General features: G+C 43.6%; 1 protein-coding gene across 1 annotated transcript in view; it reads right to left on the reverse strand.

Moving 5' to 3' along the window:
* fuca2 (alpha-L-fucosidase 2) overlaps positions 1-18902 on the reverse strand; it is a 23606-nt gene continuing 4704 nt past the window's right edge. Inside the window, exons 2-7 of the mRNA XM_077238744.1 lie at positions 15909-16096; positions 11463-11802; positions 10412-10622; positions 3828-4018; positions 3566-3674; positions 1-1233 (exon numbers count right to left, since the gene is read on the reverse strand). Coding sequence (XP_077094859.1) covers positions 1096-1233; positions 3566-3674; positions 3828-4018; positions 10412-10622; positions 11463-11802; positions 15909-16096 — 1177 coding nt within the window. The 3' untranslated portion in view covers positions 1-1095. The remainder of the gene's footprint in view (positions 1234-3565; positions 3675-3827; positions 4019-10411; positions 10623-11462; positions 11803-15908; positions 16097-18902) is intronic.

The raw sequence follows: 18902 nt of genomic DNA on the forward strand, positions 1-18902 counted from the left end.
TGCTAATCAAACAATTAATTTATTGGTTTATTCATTTTAAAGATGATTATGCACACACAAAACACCAATAATTTATCTCATTTATCTCACATGGATTATCTGGCTTCACATTAAGACCTTTTCATTTTTTAAATTAAGTTAATTCATAGATGCATTTTCTTAAGAAACGATCAGCCTATATTTTTGCCAATGCAAAAGTCACCATCATGACTTTTGATTATCATGACACCATCATGTCATAGGATGAAGCAGGTGTGTAACTTTGCTATTTGCTATTGCTAGATCGGATAGATCTCCACGTCAGAAATATCAGATCCAATGATCCTGTCAAAAGATACCCATTTAGTCTATTGAATAATCTAAGTCGTGCATGTTTAAATGCCCAGAATTCACCTGACCTGCACAATGACTGTACAACAAGGCCAAATCTTATACCAAAGTGCTTTACAACAACAACAAGCCTTGAAATGGTCATATTTCTCTCATAATTCCACATTCAATAAAACCCCACAATCACAAGATAAAACAACAATAGAAAGGAAGTAACAAATAATATAAAATGAAATAAATTAATAATGAAAAAATTATCAAAATATGTAAATCAAATTTTAATAATATGAACAAAATGATTAGATGAAAAATCAAATGATAACTACAAAAATTACTCATGATGAATAAAAAAATAAAATAAAACGCAACACAGGTTATAAAAAATTCTTAGATCCGTCACTATGTGGTTGATAAGGTGTTCAGAGAAATAAGTGTGTTCTTATGCGTTGCTAGGATGTTCTGTCAGGTGGTTGCTTACTGGCCCCATCACATCTCCATGATCTTCTGATTTCTAGGCTCAGGGTTTTTTCACTCGTCTTCCATGCAAAAATGTCTGATCACTTAGCAAAGCAACAGCACCACACCACTTTGAGTCCCTACTAGGATACACTATATGCAACAATTAAAAAATGATTTAAAAAAAACTTATACAGATTATTTTTGTATAATTATTATTTCAATGTAAAAGTTGTGGGAAAACAGTGCCTTCAATCTTTGGCTTCATTAGTCCTCAAAGCAGCAATTAACAGTGCCGATATCCTCAGGCTACATCGCACCAGTCAGTCGCAGGGTCCAAGCCCAGGAGCAGGGCATCTGACTGGGGGACAGCTGGGGCAGATTAACCTTTAGACCTGTGGGACTCATGGACTGCCATGGGACGGACTTATAGCCAAGCAGTACCACCTGATTTGGAAAAGGTTTGAAACAAGAATAAGAACAGTTTTGCTTCAGATGTGAATGCTCTGAACCTTCTGCTAACCGTTCTAAATAATTAGACGAGCCTTCACTAAGCTAGTAAGCCATTTCTGAGAAACTCTGTTGAAAGCAAATCGGACCAAGCACCACAACACACTTGTAGCCAATAAGCAGCAGGGGGCGTGTCACTCATGATGGGGGATGATAGAGTGAGCCAATCAGCATTAGGAGGCATGTCACTCATGATCGAGGAGGAGAGAGAGTGAGCCAATCAGCAGTAGGGGGCATGTCACTCATGATCGGGGAGGAGAGAGAGTGAGCCAATCAGCAGTAGGGGGCATGTCACTCATGATCGGGGAGGAGAGAGAGTGAGACAATCAGCAGTCGGGGGCATGTCACTCATGATCGGGGAGGAGAGAGAGTGAGACAATCAGCAGTAGGGGGCATGTCCCTCATGATCGTGGAGGAGAGAGAGTGAGCCAATCAGCAGTCGGGGGCATGTCACTCATGATCGGGGAGGAGAGAGAGTGAGCCAATCAGCAGTAGGGGGCAAGAGGGAGGTTTGAAGAAAGACTGCAGAAAGAGAGATGGCTGAGAGACATTACAAAAGAGAAAATGTCAGAGGAAAATCACAGGAAAAAGAAGGGTTATGATCAAGCAAAATGTTTATGACCTGCATTAATATTAGAAAAGCTTTCCAGCGCTGGAGAGACCCAAGCGGGAAGGCCTGAAAACGGATGCAGAGGATGTGTTGTTTCTGCTCTGTATGTGAGTAACATAGTTTTGCTGTTTCACAGAACCAAGATATGCTGTAGTTGTAATGTTAGCTGTAGTAACAGGACAGCTAGTTTTGAGTGTCATTGTTTGTCTGGAGCTGCTGTGCTGGTGGCGACAAACAAACAACTCTTACTTGTATTTACTCGTGTATTGTATGTTCATTTTTTGTTCTTCCTTGTTGTTCATTTGTCATCTTAGCTTTATTTTTCATTCACTCTTGAATTGTGACATTCACTCTTGCATTGTCTGTTCGTGTTTTTTGGCAATTAAGGGAGGGGTGTGTTTGTTTGAGTTGATTTCAACTATCAACAGTGTTTCTCAGAAATCGCTTACTGCACCTTTAAGGCAGATGTCACTTGCTCAGACATTCCCATAGGAATGAATGCAGATTAGTGAACAGCAATTTAAAGGGTTCAAACAGGATATTTCCATGAAAATGTAACAATGCAAAGAATTTTGTATACATAGTAAAAACTGCCAAACTGAATAAGAATTAGGACAGACACTACCATTCAAAAGTTTAGGATTAGTAAGATTTTTTACATAGTTTTTGTCTCTTCTGCTCACCAAGGATGCATTAATTTGATCAAAAATAAAGTAAAAACAGCAATATTGTGAAAATATTGTGTACATTTAAAATACATGTTTTTTTTATTTATTCCTGTGATGCAAAGCTGAATTTTCAGCATCATTACTCCAGTCTTCAGTGTCACATGATCCTTCAAAAATTATTTTAATATGCGATTTGCTGCTCAAGAAACATTTCTGGTTATTATAAAACAGTGCTGCTTAATATTTTTGTGGAAACCGTGACACATTTTTTCAGGATTCTTTGATCAAGAGAAAGTTCCAAAGAACATTATTTATTTGAAATAAAAACTTTTATAACATTATAAATGTATTTACTGTCGCTTTTGATCAATTTAATGCATCCTTGTTAAGTAAAATTATTAATTTCTTTAAAAAAACAACTTTTGAACGTTAATGTACATAGGGAAAAAAAGATCATCTGATGAGATGGCAACAGCTGCTAGTGACCCTGGGCCACAAAACCAGTCACATGGGCAAATTTTTTTACATTTATATTTATACATCATATAAATAAATATAAATAAGCTTTCCATTGATGCATGGTTTGTTAGGATACGACAATATTTGGCCGAGATACAACTATTTGAACATCTGGAATCTGAGGGTGCAAAAAAATCTAAACTGAGAAAATCACATTTAAATTTGTCCATTTATGTTCTTAATCGTGCTGCATTCACTCACAAAAATAAATGTCTTATATATTTATGGTAGGAAATTTACAAAATATCTTCATGGAACATGATCTTTACTTAATATCCTTATGATTTTTGGCATAAAAGAAAAATCAATCATTTTGACCCATACAATGTATTGTTTCTCTATTGCCACAAATATACCTGTGCGACTTGTGACTGTTTTTGTGATCCAGGGTCTTTTAAAAGCCAGGCTTTACAAACAATCAATTATACAATAAGAATCTTTTTTTATCTATAATTTCTACAATATACATTACCTGAGTCTTGGACGCTGACACAACGGGGTCGTTCAGAACAATGTACCCATCAGTGGGCCATGAAAGAAAAATAGCATAGATTGCGTTCCCCTTCGGATTCCATGTATACCTGTTAGGACAAAGCAAAATTATACTTTGATTATAAAAGTAAATAAAGGTGAAAGAGATTAAACCGAAGAAGAGAGAAACAGAGGCAAAGAAACAAACAGACTTTTGCGTAGCACGTTACTGTACATGTGACAGAATTCATAATGTAACTGACCAAACTCCAGGAGTGGCAGTGTCGTTCTGAACTCTCCATGCGCTGCTGTTGTAAATGGCTTCTCCGTTCACCTGAAGCCACTGACCAATCTGCCGCAGACGCTCCTCAAATATGGGCACGATACGGCCGTCATGTGTGGGGCCAACGTTCAACAGCATATTCCCCCCACAGGACACGGTCTCCACGAGACTCTGTAAGACAAACAGAGGACTTCTAAATGCTTATACATACTAGGCCTACCGTTCAAAAGTTTGGGGCCAGTAAGATTTACTTTTTAAGAAGAAGGGATGCATTAAATTGATTAAAAGGCACAGTAAATAAATGTATAATGTTACAAAAGATTTCTATTTCAAATAAATGCTGTTCTTTTGAACTTTCTATTCATCGAAATATTCATCCTGACAGAAACTGTATCACAGTTTCCACAAAAAGATTAAAGGGATAGTTCACCCAAAAATGAAAATTAGCCCATGATCTACTCACCCTCAAGTCATCCTAGGCTCCACACGGCTCTGGAGGGTTAATAAAGGAATTCTGAAAGCGATGCGTTTGTGTAAGAAAAGTATTCATATTTAACAAAGTAAAATTCTAGCTTCCGGCCAAACAGCCATACTTACGCCTAATGCGCAACTTACGCAACTTGTGACGTCATGGCGTAGCCTAAATATCAGCAGTACATTGCATTACTCACCGGAAGCTAGTTCTCTTACGAGAGGTTCTCTCGTATTGCGTAAGTTTAGCTTACGCTACGGGAAAGATTCATCTTCTCGAGATATTGAAGCCAAAAAATTATCCTTAATTTTGTATTCATTGTCAACGCAGTGCAGCAGCTAGCAGACCTAGAGCAGGCCATCTCGCATGCTCATTGGCTGCCCTGCGGGCAACTGCTGCAGCCTACCAGTGAGCCCGGCGTGACGTCACGCCCTATGAAGGGCGCCCGCGTCTTCATAGCGTCACAGCCCGCCGGAATGGGCGTGGCTTAGCGTATAAAAGTAGGGGCTGTAGGCTGACTTCTCTGATTTTTCGTCTCTTCAGCGAGCTCTTCGCATCGCTGGATCTGAGAGAAGCCACCGCCGCCGTCGAACAGCTTAGGACAGCGCTGAGGAAGCCGGCCGTCTTCGCTACCTTCAGCCATCCGTGCGAGCTACGCTATCCGGCAACGTATCCTTTACATTGCTACCTATTCTAAAAGAGCAGCGAGTGTTTTTTTAAAGATGCCTCGCGCTTCCTGCGGCTCGTGTAGAGCCCCGCTCAGCGCCGGAGACCGCAACTTGATCTGCGCTCTCTGCCTGGGCCTGGAATATGCAGAGCTCGCCCTCGCGTCTGGGGGCTGCGAGCTCTGTGAAGCGCTTCCGCTGTCGACCCTGTGGGCTCGACTCAAAGCCTTCAACACTGCAGCAGTCAATCCGCCCTCTGTGGGACCGCGCAGGAAGAAGCGCCGTTCCCTGAGACAGCCGGAACCTGTGCCCACAGCGACGCGCTCGCCGGAGAACCTCCCTCGAGCCTCGCTTTCGCCTTCCCCGCCCCCCCCCTCACCGACGCGCAGCTGCCGCTCACGAGCCTTACTGCCGTTGCATCTGAGGATGAGGCCGAGGGACACTCCACGAGAGACTGCTGCTCCATCCTGGCATCAGACAGCGAGGAATGGTCAGCCCTCCCGTCAAAAGCCTGCAGAGCCACTTCCGCCTTGGTCGGCCGCGGATATGCCGCCTTCGGCCAGGCCGCGTCTGCTCTCCACTCCATGGCGGTGCTACAGATCCTGCAAGCCGACCTCCTCTGTGAATGGGATGAGAAGGGCCGGGATCCAGCTGCGGTTACAGACCTGAGAAGTGCGACGGATCTCTCTCTCTCTGCGCCACTAAAACTGCAGCTCAAGCCATTGGACGAGCCATGGCTGCGTTGACTGTAACAGAGAGGCACCTCTGGTTGAGCCACCTTCCTGAACGCGCCGTTCTCCCCCACTGGTCTCTTCGGCCCAGCGGTGAACGGGATCGTTGACCGTTTTTCTGAGGTACAGAAGACCACGCAGGCCATGCACCTCTTCCTGCCGCGGCGCTAGAGCTTGGCTACAGGCCTCTCTCGCGAGAGACAAAGAAAGAACAGCCTCCTGTGCGAGCCAGCGCCCAGCGTCCAGCAAAGCCTCAGCCTTCGCAGCGACGTCAGGACGGCCGCCCTAGGTCGCGCTCAGACAGCCGTCACAGACCGCCGCCCCCCAGAGGGCCTCGGCAGAAGATCACGCTGAAGTCTGAGCACGCGAAACCCTCCTAACAAAGAGAGAGAAAAGACGCGCGTGTCCCGCTGCAGCCGGACCGCCGTCAAAGTTTATTTCCCTGTCAGTCCCCTTCAAACAGGCTACTACAGTGGTTTATTTAGCACCCAACGAGCATAATGAGTGTCAAAAAGAGTACTCAAAAAGAGTATAATGTCTGGTCCGGCTCACGCCGTCGGTGTTTTAAGTGTAGTGAAAGTGCCCACACCCCAGTGTTCACCCCTACACACAAGCACTTCGAATCTCGTGTCACTCACAGAGCACACTCTCATTAAGCGCAGAAAAGCCGCTCGAGTGTTGAATGTAAGAAATGTGTCCACAGGTCTGTGCCCACTATCTGCCCGCTCTGTTACACGATCAAAAAAGCAGGTTATGAGTCTCGTGCCCGCCAGAGAGCGTTCACGCTTGCTAACACAAACCTCCCCCCGGGCTCCGCCCGCACGTTTAAGTGTTATCACAAAACGCAGGGCATTATAAGACGCTCCCCATCCATTATGATCGGCCGTCAAATACACTTGTAAGTCTCGTGCCCGCGCACACGCGCTCACGCTTACAGGAAGCTTTTCCGCCCGGAGCGCTGCTCGCGCGTCAAAAAGTGAAAAAAGAATGTTCCCCATCCCTTATGATTGGGACATCTCACATAAATCAGCCGTTTCGGCTTTCAGCGAGCAACCATTGCCCAGAACCGAGAGCGCGCGCCGCGCTTTCGGCTCCGGTTCAGTCTCACAAGCCCGCAAATGGCGGCGATCTGAACCCGGAGGCCATTCGCCCCCTAGCGGCTCACATAGCTGCGTGGGAAACTATCCCAGGGATTTCAGAATGGGTGCTGAGCACAATAAAGCAGGGCTATACACTTCAATTCATTCGCCGTCCCCCGCGCTTTTAAGCCCGGACCGCGACGATAGTGAATGCGGAACCTGCTTTTTTGATTGTGTAACAGAGCGGGCAGAGAGTGGGCACAGACCTGTGGACACATTTCTTACATTCAACACTCGAGCGGCTTTTCTGCGCTTTATGAGAGTGTGCTCTGTGAGTGACACGAGATTCGAAGTGCTTGTGTGTAGGGGTGAACACTGGGGCGTGGGAATGCGGCTCTCGCCCCCCTGAGAAGTCAGGGGCTGCGAATAATGAACTATCTGGACGATTGGCTGATATTGGCACAGTCAGAGACAGAACTGCTATCTCACAGAACAGTGCTTCTCAGTCACCTGGAAAGCTTGGGTCTCACGGTCAACTGGACCAAGAGCTCATTACTGCCCAGCCAGTCAATTTCCTTTTTAGGAATAGAACTGGGCTCGGTGACCATGATGGCTTGTTTATCGACAAAGCGTGCGCCGTGTTCGCCACCTAGCCGCATCTTTGCAGAAGGGCAGCTTTCTCCCTTTGAAAACATTTCAAAGGATGTTGGGCTGTATGGCATCAGCTGCAGCGGTGCTTCAGACGCGTCCAACTCGGGTTGGGGCACGCTGTTTGAGGGCAGACCGGTCTTCGGCCAGTGGTCAGACCAAGAGAAGTGTTTTCACATAAACTGTCTGGAAATGATAGCGGTCGAGAACGCGCTGAAGTGCTTCCTCCCGTTCATACAGGACCAACGTGTTCTTGTCCGCTCGGACAACATGTCTGTGGTATCCTATGTAAACCGTCAGGGCGGTGTCAGATCCAGAAATCTCTGAAATCGGACGGAACGCCTCCTTATTTGGTCTCAGATGCACCTGCGTTTGCTGAGGGCGGCGCATGTGCCTGGCCATTTGAACGACGGCCCAGACAAACTGTCCAGGGACAATGTTCCCCCAGGGGAATAGTCCCTGCACCCCCAAACGGTCCAGAAGCTGTGGCGCCTATTCGGCAGAGCGGAAGTCGACCTATTTGTGTCAAAAGACAACGCTCAATGCCCGACGTTCTTCTCGAAGGACGAGGACGCGCTGGCCCAGATTTGGCCCAGCCTCCCGCTATATGCTTTCCCTCCGGTCTCTCTGTTACCACAGGTGATCAAGAGAATCAGGGAAACGCACCACTCGGTGCTCCTCATAGCCCCGCATTTGGAGAATCAGATTTGGTTCCCGGAACTAGCACGGCTGTCACTTACAGCTCCGTGGTCGATTCCGGTGAGGGCAGATCTCCTCTCTCAGACTTGCGGCGCGATCTGGCATCCCCATCCAGAGCACTGGTCTCTGCACGCATGGTTGATCAACGGGTACTCGTTGCCCTGCCAGAAGGAGTGATGAACACGATCACGCAGTCTAGAGCTCCTTCCACGAGAAGGCTCTACGCATTTAAATGGTCGGTGTTCTCCGGATGGTGCACCGACAGAGGTCTGGACCCACGGACATGCGGGGTGGCGCATCTGCTCACCTTCCTACAAGAGCTGTTGGATAAGGGAAGGTCCCCATCCACGCTCAAGGTATACGTGGCGGCCGTGGCAGCGTTCGCAGAATCGACGCACAGCCAGACATGAGTTGGTCATCCGCTTCCTTAGAGGAGCTAGAAGGATGAACCCGCCGCGCCCCCCGTCGGTTCCTATGTGGGATCTTTCATTGGTCCTCGAGGCCCTGAAAGCCTTTCCATTTGAACCACTAGACTCCGTGGGGTTGAAATATCTATCACTGAAAACCGTCTTTCTGACTGCACTGTCTTCAGTAAAACGTGTGGGACCTGCATGCACTGTCTGTCAGCGTGTCGTGTCTTGAGTTCGGGCCGAATGACTCTAAAGTCATCCTCAGACCTAGACATGGCTATGTTCCTAAAGCGATGGGCACTCCATTCAGAGCACAAGTTATTTCGCTGTCAGCTCTGCCAGCATCTGACAGCGAAGGTGAGGTGAATATCCTCTTCCCTGTCAGGGCGCTGATATTTTACATTACGCGCTCCGCCTCCTTCAGGCGTTCACAACATTTCACGAGAGGCGTGGCCTTGTCGTGGGCATGGTCCAGTGGGATTTCTATCCATGACATATGTGTAGCGGCGGGCTGGAGCTCTCCGTCTACCTTTGTCAGGTTTTATAACCTACAAGTTCCTGCCTTGCAGGCTAAACTTTTGTCAGTTTGAAGGAGAGGTGTATTCTGCCCAGATCTTCCTGCTCAGATCACTCTCACGTGACTCAGCTCTCCTGGTTGAGCTGCACTAGTAGGGTATGTGCCATGTGCCTATACAGACCGGCGCGCTGCTCTGTATTCCCTATGTTTGCTTATGTACAAGTAATGGCCCGCGTGGCTGGCCACCTTATTTTTTCCACTTATGGGGTTCCCCTGAAAGTTCGGGGTCTCATGGTGGATGCTTGGCGCGCACGGCGTTGACAAAGTGTTCCCGTAGCGTAAGCTAAACTTACGCAATACGAGAGAACCTCTCGTAAGAGAACGATACTCGGTTACTAACGTAACCTCGGTTCTCTCTAGAGAGGGAACGAGAATTGCGTAACCGGCCGTGCTCGCGCCACGAGCGACTTCGCTTCAGTCGACGAAAAACCAGAGAAGTCAGCCTACAGCCCCTACTTTTATATGCTAAGCCACGCCCATTCCGGCGGGCTGTGACGCTATGAAGGCGCGGGCGCCCTTCATTGGGCGTGACATCACGCCGGGCTCACTGGTAGGTTGCAGCAGTTGCCCGCAGGGCAGCCAATGAGCACGCGAGATGGCCTGCTCTAGGTCTGCTAGCTGCTGCACTGCGTTGACAATGAATACAAAATTAAGGATAGTTTTTTGGCTTCAATATCTCGAGAAGATGAATCTTTCCCGTAGCGTAAGCTAAGCTGACGCAATACTCGTTCCCTCTCTAGAGAGAACCGAGGTTACGTTAGTAACCGAGTATCGTTATTTTACTTTATAAAGTTTGAAATATTTGAAATATAATATAAAAATAATATGAATATTTTTCTTACATAAACCCATCGCTTTGCTTCAGAAGGCCTTTATTAACCCCCCGGAGTCGTTTGGAGCTCTTTTATGATGGATAGATAGATACACTTTTATGGACTTCAAAACAGAAACAGCCATTCACTGCCATTATAAAGCTAGGAAAAGCCAGGACATTTTTTAATATAACTCCGATTGTATTCATCTGAAAGAAGAATGTCATATACTATACACTTAGGATGGCTTAAGGGTGAGTAAGCCAAGCTAATATTCATTTTTGGGAGAGCTATCCCCTTAAACATTGTATGCACTCTATAGAAATGTTTTTTGCAAAGTGGGGGACATACTCGATAATGTCAGATCGCACATAACAGCAATTACGATATGATCGTAGACGATATAAATCACACACCCCTAGTCAAGAGCACACAAGTGTCCGAGTGAATGAATGTAAATGTAAAACTCACTCCTATCAGCTGTTCGGTGGTGAGGAAATCACTGAGTTTGGCCTCTCTCCTGTAGCCCCATGACCTCTGGTCAATGGTCATGCAGTTCTCCCACTTGTGCTTCAGCAGGTGTCCTGGGTTGTACCGATCCGCACAGGTGTAATATCCGCCGTGTTTACATATGCTGCCATATCCCCACCGGTCATTGGTCACAACAGTGTCACGCACAGGGCTGAAAACACACATTTGCCATCAGTTAAGCTACATGACTTTGCATCATAGACAGTTCCAGTATGCAACTTGTTTGGTTTTCTCTACATTATTATTTTGAAAGTAAATCAAAATCAAAGTCTTTAGTCTATGTCTGATAGCTTTGAGTTCATCTAGACACTTAGTGTACTCCAAAACATTGACTAAATAAGCATTTAGGAGAAAAATGCTATTGCAATGGGGTTAAGGTTTAGCTATTTTAAATAGTCAAGTGAGCCCCTGCTGGTAGATGCAGCAATTACACCATTGACGGCCATTCAAAAGTAGCCGTGTATTCTAACAAAGTAGAAAAGAATGGCAAAGAGTATATAAATCACAACATTTTAAAATCTTATAGTAGATGTTTTATCAGTGATTGATTTTACAGAGGGATCTCAACTCTCTGGTGGTCTTTGGTCATTTTAAAAATTGTACATTTTGAAATTATTTTATTTTTTACTTCATTTGTAATAGTAATTAAATATTATGAAAAAATATTTAAAAAATGTATACAGATATAAAACAAAATTCTAATATTTGTATTATTTGAATTTGTATAAATTAGATGTGAATATTGTCTCATAGCATAAAATATCAAAATACAAAATATCAAAAATAAAAATATTTTAAAATAATTCAACCAATTTCAACTAATATTTAAATACAGTACATTCAATTAATTTAAAAATGAATGTTGACTGTTGAGGATCAAAAGTGTGACCCTTAAAGGAAAATATGGACATTGAATTTGATATTTTTTCCTATCTGCTGCCTTTGGACCTCCTCTTGGTTTCTTGGTTTGTAATCATGCCACTCATGTTACCTCTCGTTATAGAGCCAGGCAAGGAACCCTGTGCTGTTCCAGTAGGTGTCAGGCGCATCTCCGTCACCATCAGACCACAGTACGTCAGGTTTGAACTTGTTGACTATCTCGTACAGCTCAGGCAGGGTCTTGGTAGTAGGGAACACATTGGTTTTGAAGAAGTTGTTAGCATCGGCTCTGTACAGAGGGTTAAACCACTCAAACAAGGAGTGGTAAAGCCCCAGACGCAAATCACTGTGTTTCCGCAAAGCAGTGGCGATCTCATCCACCAAATCCCGCTTCGGCCCAACCGCCACGGAGTTCCAGTTCCACGAGTACTTTGAGCCCCACATTGTAAAGCCTGAGGAATTGAAACACATGAATGAATAACACTTTACAATAAGGTTTCATTAGTTAACATTAATTAACTACTTTAGTTAAAAATGAACTAAGAATGAACAATACTTCTGCAGAATGCATTAATCGGTAACACTTTACATTAGTTAATGTATTAACAAAAATGAACTAACTATGAGCAATCCATTTGTTACTGTATTTGTTCATCTTTGTTAATAATAATAATATTATTATTATTTTCTCAGACTCAAAGTGCTACAGTACAGAACAAAACAATCAAACATGAGGATAAAATAAATAAAGAAATAGTAAAAAAAGTACAACAAAATAATACAATTATAAATTTAAAGCTTGACTAAAAAGATGTGTCTTCAGAAGTTTCTTAAAACAATCCAGAGAATCAGCATCCCTAATAGTTGTAGGTAATGTGTTCCATAATTTTGGTGCGTTGTAGGAAAAGGCCCTTCCCCCCATGGTTTTTAATTTACAACGAGGCTGCCACAGAGAAAGAGAGCCAGCAGAACGGAGAGAACGAGCGGGAATGGATGGAGAAACTAAATCACAGATGTAATCTGGAGCCAACCCATGTACTGCTCTATAGGTTAAAATCAGAGTTTTAAAATCAATACGCAGCTGAACTGGAAGCCAATGCAGTTGCTGGAGCACAGGTGTAATGTGTTGGCGTGAGGATGTATGAGTCAAGACACGTGCGGCCGAGTTTTGTATATATTGCAGCCTCCTAATAGAACTTGCTGGTAAACCCGCAAAGAGAGAGTTACAATAATCAAGCCTCGATGTGATGAAGGCATGGATAAGCCACTATGCATCAGGCCTAGAGAGAAATGGCCTAACACGTGCAATGTTCCTCATATGGAAAAAAGCAACTTTCGTTATGTTTTTAAAATGTGAATTAAAAGTTAACTGGGCATCAAAAATCACACCCAGGTTACGCACCTGGTCAGAAGGGGACAATTGGGTATTATCAACTGAAAGTTTAAAATCCTTACATTTACTGACATCAATAGGAGTGCCAATTAATAAGATTTCAGTTTTGGAGCAGTTTAATTTTAGAAAGTTTAGTTTCATCCATGCTTTAATTTCCAACAAACAGTCAGAAAGTTTTGAAGAGGAATAATTAAGATCAGGCTGAGAGCTGAAATAAATCTGGCTGTCGTCCGCATAACAGTGGAAGCAGTGGAATGATCTGCCCAAGAGGTAGCATATAAATACTAAATAAAACAGGACCCAAAACTGACCCCTGAGGGACACCCTGACATAGAGGCACAGTCTGAGATCTGTTAGAACCCAGGTAGACAAATTGGGAACGATTTGAGAGGTAGGATTTAAACAAGTTTAACACAGTTCGAGACAGACTGTCCACGTATGCAATCTGTCCAATAATATGCAGTGACATATGGTATCAAAAGCAGCATTAAGGTCTAATAAAACCAAAATGCCACAAGCCCCAGAGTCAGCTATAACGAGGAGGTCATTCAGGACCCTGACTAGAGCGGTCTCTGTACTGTAGCCAGATCTAAACCCGGATTGAAAAGTTTCTAGTATGCTATACGTAGAAAGATGAGTATGGAGTTGCCCAACAACCACACGCTCAAGTACTTTTGCCAGGAAAGGTAAATTGGAGATGGGTCGATAATTTGACATATCGGTGATATCACTCCCAGCCTTTTTAAGAACTGGTGTAACTGCAGCAATTTTTAAAGCAGAAGAGACATTCCCTGTGTTGAGTGAGGTATTGACAATAGCAGTGATGTGGGGAACAATGACAGGCAGACAGTTTTTCAAAACAGTCGTAGGTAGTGGATCAAGTATGCAAGTAGTAGAATTCATTGACAAAACAAGTTTAGAAATAAAATCAAAATCAACAGAACTGAAACTTGAAAAAGACAGACCAGAGAGATTAGGAGGATGCACCTCAACAAACTCAAAAGCATCCTCACAGGCAATAGCGTTATAGATATTGTCAATCTTAGATGAAAAATAATTGAGAAATGCATTACACTGCTCAGTGGAAGGACAGTTAAAGTTACTGGGAGATTTAATTAGATTATTGACTGTTCTAAACAAAACTCTGGGATTTGAGATGTTACTACTAATAATTGTAGAATAATATGCCACTTTTGCAGCTTTGAGAGCATTATGATACTCAATCTGATGCTGATCAAACATTAGTCTATGAACTGTGAGGCCTGATTTTTTATATTTCCGTTCCAACTGCCTGCCTATCGCCTTCAACTTGCGCAACTCAGATGTATACCAGGGAGATGACCTCTTAAAGGAAACAACACGTTCTTTTAGAGGGGCAAACTCAACCAGAAAAGATGTAAAAGCAGCATTGTACTGGTCAACAGAGGCCGCAACAGGTAAATCACCCATAGATTGACTAAGACGATCAAAATCACTATCACTTATTTTCCTAAAACAGATAACATGTTCTTTCACTGTCTGTAAAGATGGAGGAGTTAGATTGAACGTGAGGAGCTTGTGATCACTTATACATACATCAGTACACTCAAGATGATCAATAAGTAGGCCTACTCCTGAAGTGCAAACCAGATCTAATACATGTCCGTGTTTGTGTGTCGGAAAGTTGACATGCTGAGTGAAGTTGGAACATTCTAGTATATGAACAGACAGCATTATTGCAAGCAATATTGTCAACATGAATATTAAAATCACCAGTTAAAAGAGTAACTGTACAGAGTGCACTGTCTTTGTTAATGTTAGTTAATAAAAACAGCTGTTCATTGTTAGTTCACAGTGCATCAACCGATGTTAACAAGATTTCAATAAAGTATTAATAAATGTTGACATTAACGTTAACAAAGATTAATAAATGCTGTATACGTGCAGTTCATTATTAGCTCATGTTAACTAATGTATTTAACTAATGTTAACTAACGAACCTTATTGTAAAGTGTTACCTATTAATCTTAGTTAGTTCATCTCAACATTTATAAATACATTATTAAAATTTAAAAGTTGTATTTGTAATGCACTGTGAATGACATAAATGTCCCTAGAAATGACATAAATGTGAAAAAACCAGGGCCAAAAACATTTACACACAAACTTTTACCCTCCAAACACAACTTTCAGGCGCCATCTTTATTTTTAGCTCAACCATCACTGAATGGAAAGCGCACAGGATTGTGGGAAGTCAAAGGCAGTGAAGCATCTATGCTGCCTTCAAAAATCCATCAGTTGAAGGTCTCTCAGGAGACAGGAAGTGAAGCTAACATTGGATTTAGGTGTGCCTTGATGCCTTCCTACATTGGAATATGTCATCCAAAGGCAGCAGTTTTAAGCTTTCGGACGCAGCCAATGTTTCAAGTATTGCATTATCATTGCATATTGGTGCCTGTATATTTTAATTTATATCATTTGAATTTCCCAATCTACTTGAACAGATACAATTTGCTTTGCATCTTGAAATGTAATAACCACCATAAAACATGGCCAAAACTCATATATAGACAGGGCACAGATGTATATACACAAAGACCATCAGAGTAACACAACTGAAACTAAAATAATGCAATAAACATTAACTAAATAACAGAGATTGTAACAGAAAACACAATAACAGAGATTGTAACAGAAAACACAATGTACAGTACAGTACAGTACATCACTGATAACCAAAAATAAAAAGAAGACACTATTTATATAAACTATTTAAAGAAAATAGTATCATTCTGTATATGGTTTGTCACATAGGGCTTCTGGAAATGGCCTTTTACTGTTTTTCACTATAAGCTATATGGTAAACCATACTTTTTACTTTAAAAAGACCATAAATTTGATAGTATCTTATAGGAAATGCACATAGAATGTGATGTTAAACCATTTATAGCAAGGTATTTTACAGTTAACCAATTAACAGTTTTTAACCATGGCATTTTTCCAATATTTTTTATTGTAATTATACATAATTACAATAAAGAAATTTGAAAAATACTGTAAAGATGCCATGGTAAAATCCGGTTAATTGGTTAACTGTAAAATAACTATATAGCTTTAAAATAATTAGACTTGACAGATATGCAAAAATGAAATGCATTGCAGTGTGTGCAGTCATTCCTCACAAACCTTCATGGTGTTTGGTTGTGAGCACAATATATTTGGCTCCAGACGAGGCAAAAATGTCAACCCACTCTACAGGATCAAAGAGTTCAGCATGGAACTGAGATGCAAAGTCTGCGTAGGTGAAGCCAGGTGGATAATTCTGCTCCATAAAGTTAACATAAGATGGGAATTTCTTGCCCTGCCAATACCACCTGTTGGAAAACAATATTATTAAGCACAATTAACCTAAAATATATAAATTCAAAAACATTGTCATAAAGTGACCAAGGCCATTTCACTTCTTGTTTAAAGAAAATAAAGCTTACTTTTTAGAACGATTTGGATTATTTGCATTTCAGATATAATTTTTTTATTAAGATTATGCACATTGAAATGTATAAAAATATATAAATCTTATTACTGTAATGAGAATTAAAAAAAAAAATTATTACAGCATTTTTTTGCTAAATATCTCAAAAGTAAACTGTCTGAAGGAGGGAAAATGTGTTCACATCATGCAATATTTTCATGGAATTAAACATGCGAAATATGATCATTTTACAAACATCATTTTCTTTGTTTCTTGTTTTAATGTTATTAACTCACATTCACATTCACTACTGTAGCATTGTAAGGTATCAGATTATAGAAACATGGTACTTTGTTATACCATATTGTAGTAATGAATGATTAACATTAGTGTGCTCTGATAATTACATGGTATTCATGGGTATTTCAAACAGTAACATGGTGTTGTACGGCATATGTGCAAAACATCACAATATTGGTAGTGTTACGGTGTTTATTCATTTTGTCATGTTTCTGGTTTGTGGTTTCTCTGTCTTTGGTCTTTTATTCAGTTTGTGCCTTGTTATTTGTAGTCTGTTATTCTAGTCATGTCATTATTAGGTCCCTTGGTTCAGGTGTGTTGTCTTGTTAGGTTGTATGGTCCCGCTCGGTGTTCTGATTTGCCCCAGCTGTGTCTTGTTCCCTCATCCCGTCTGTGTATTTAAATCCTGTCTGCTCTTTTGTTCGTGGTCAGTTATTGAATGTATGTTTAATGTGCGTACCACGAGTATCTTGTCTGTTCTGAACCCGTAATTAAAGTCAACTGCTGCATTTAGATCCGCCTACTGCCTTTGCTTCCACGCAAATTCGTAACAGAATAACTGACCCCCTAGGATCTAGCAGCCATGCCTACCTGGAGTCCTGATGTCCAGATCCTCCGTCTTCGCCAGGAGAATCGCGCCATCGAGGATTATGTCGCAGAATTCCTCGAGCTGGCATATCTCGCGCACATGAACACCCACGGCTTGAAGATCTTCTTCCGCGGAGGATTATCGGAACCACTCCGGTCTCTGATGCCCGAACCTGGTCCTCACGGATCTTTAGAATGGTACGTTGACCTGGCCCTGTTGTGGAGCGGTTCCCCGTTTACTGTGGGTGTGGAGGAGAAGCTGCGAGAGCCTGCGCTTAACGTCAGCCCGGTCGCGCCCGCGCTTCACGTCAGCTGCTCAGCCGAGACCACGCTCCACGAGCCTGCGCTTCACGTGAGCCGAGTCGAGCCCGCTTTCCACGACATGCCTGAGCTTCTTCCTGCCGAGACCGACATGCCTGAGCTTCTTCCTGCCGAGATCGACATGCCTGAGGCTGAGCTTCTGTCTTCCGAACCCGCACGTCGCTTCAGCCTCGACGAACCCGAGTCAAGTGAGACCGCGCTTCCCGAGTCAAGCGAGTCAATTGCCGCCGAGTCAAGTGCCGCCGAGTCAAGTGAGTCAAGCGCCGCCGAGTCAAGTGAGTCAAGCGCCGCCGGGTCAAGTGAACCAAGTTCCGAGTCAAGTTCCGAGTCAAGTGAATCAAGTTCTGAGTCAAGTGCCGAGTCAAGTGAATCAAGTGCCGAGTCAAGTGAATCAAGTGCCGAGTCAAGTGAATCAAGTGCCGAGTCAAGTGAATCAAGTGCCGAGTCAAGTGAATCAAGTGCCGAGTCAAGTGAATCAAGTGCCGAGTCAAGTGAATCAAGTGCCGAGTCAAGTGAATCAAGTGCCGAGTCAAGTGAATCAAGTGCCGAGTCAAGTGAATCAAGTGCCGAGTCAAGTGAATCAAGTGCCGAGTCAAGTGAATCAAGTGCCGAGTCAAGTGAATCAAGTGCCGAGTCAAGTGAATCAAGTGCCGAGTCAAGTGAATCAAGTGCCGAGTCAAGTGAATCAAGTGCCGAGTCAAGTGAATCAAGTGCCGAGTCAAGTGAATCAAGTGCCGAGTCAAGTGAATCAAGTGCCGAGTCAAGTGAATCAAGTGCCGAGTCAAGTGAATCAAGTGCCGAGTCAAGTGAATCAAGTGCCGAGTCAAGTGAATCAAGTGCCGAGTCAAGTGAATCAAGTGCCGAGTCAAGTGAATCAAGTGCCGAGTCAAGTGCCGAGTCAAGTGAATCAAGTGCCGAGTCAAGTTCCGAGTCAAGTGAATCAAGTTCCGAGTTCCGAGCCAAGTGAATCAAGTGCCAAGTCAAGTGAATCAAGTGCCAAGTCAAGTGAATCAAGTGCCAAGTCAAGTGAATCAAGTGCCAAGTCAAGTGAATCAAGTGCCAAGTCAAGTGAATCAAGTGCCAAGTCAAGTGAATCAAGTGCCAAGTCAAGTGAATCAAGTGCCAAGTCAAGTGAATCAAGTGCCAAGTCAAGTGAATCAAGTGCCGAGTCTACCGAGTCAAGCGAGTCTGCCGAGTCTACTGAGTCAAGTGAGTCTACCGAGTCTACTGAGTCAAGTGAGTCTACTGAGTCAAGTACGTCCAGTAGTGAATCAAGCCCAGTGAAGCGTCGTCGCAGAAGGAGGAGGAGGACTCGTTTGCTTCGCCAGGCTACGGAGGGCGTTCCCAGACGCCTCGCCCTGCCTCTGCGCCTCGCCCTGCCGGCCCCGCCTCTGCGCCTCGCCCTGCCGGCCCCGCCTCTGCGCCTCGCCCTGCCGGCCCCGCCTCTGCGCCTCGCCCTGCCGGCCCCGCCTCTGCGCCTCGCCCTGCCGGCCCCGCCT

This window comes from Siphateles boraxobius, unplaced genomic scaffold (genome assembly GCF_051911475.1).
Source record: "Siphateles boraxobius isolate OS27281-9 unplaced genomic scaffold, OSU_SipBor_1 22, whole genome shotgun sequence".
Lineage (NCBI taxonomy): Eukaryota > Metazoa > Chordata > Actinopteri > Cypriniformes > Leuciscidae > Siphateles > Siphateles boraxobius.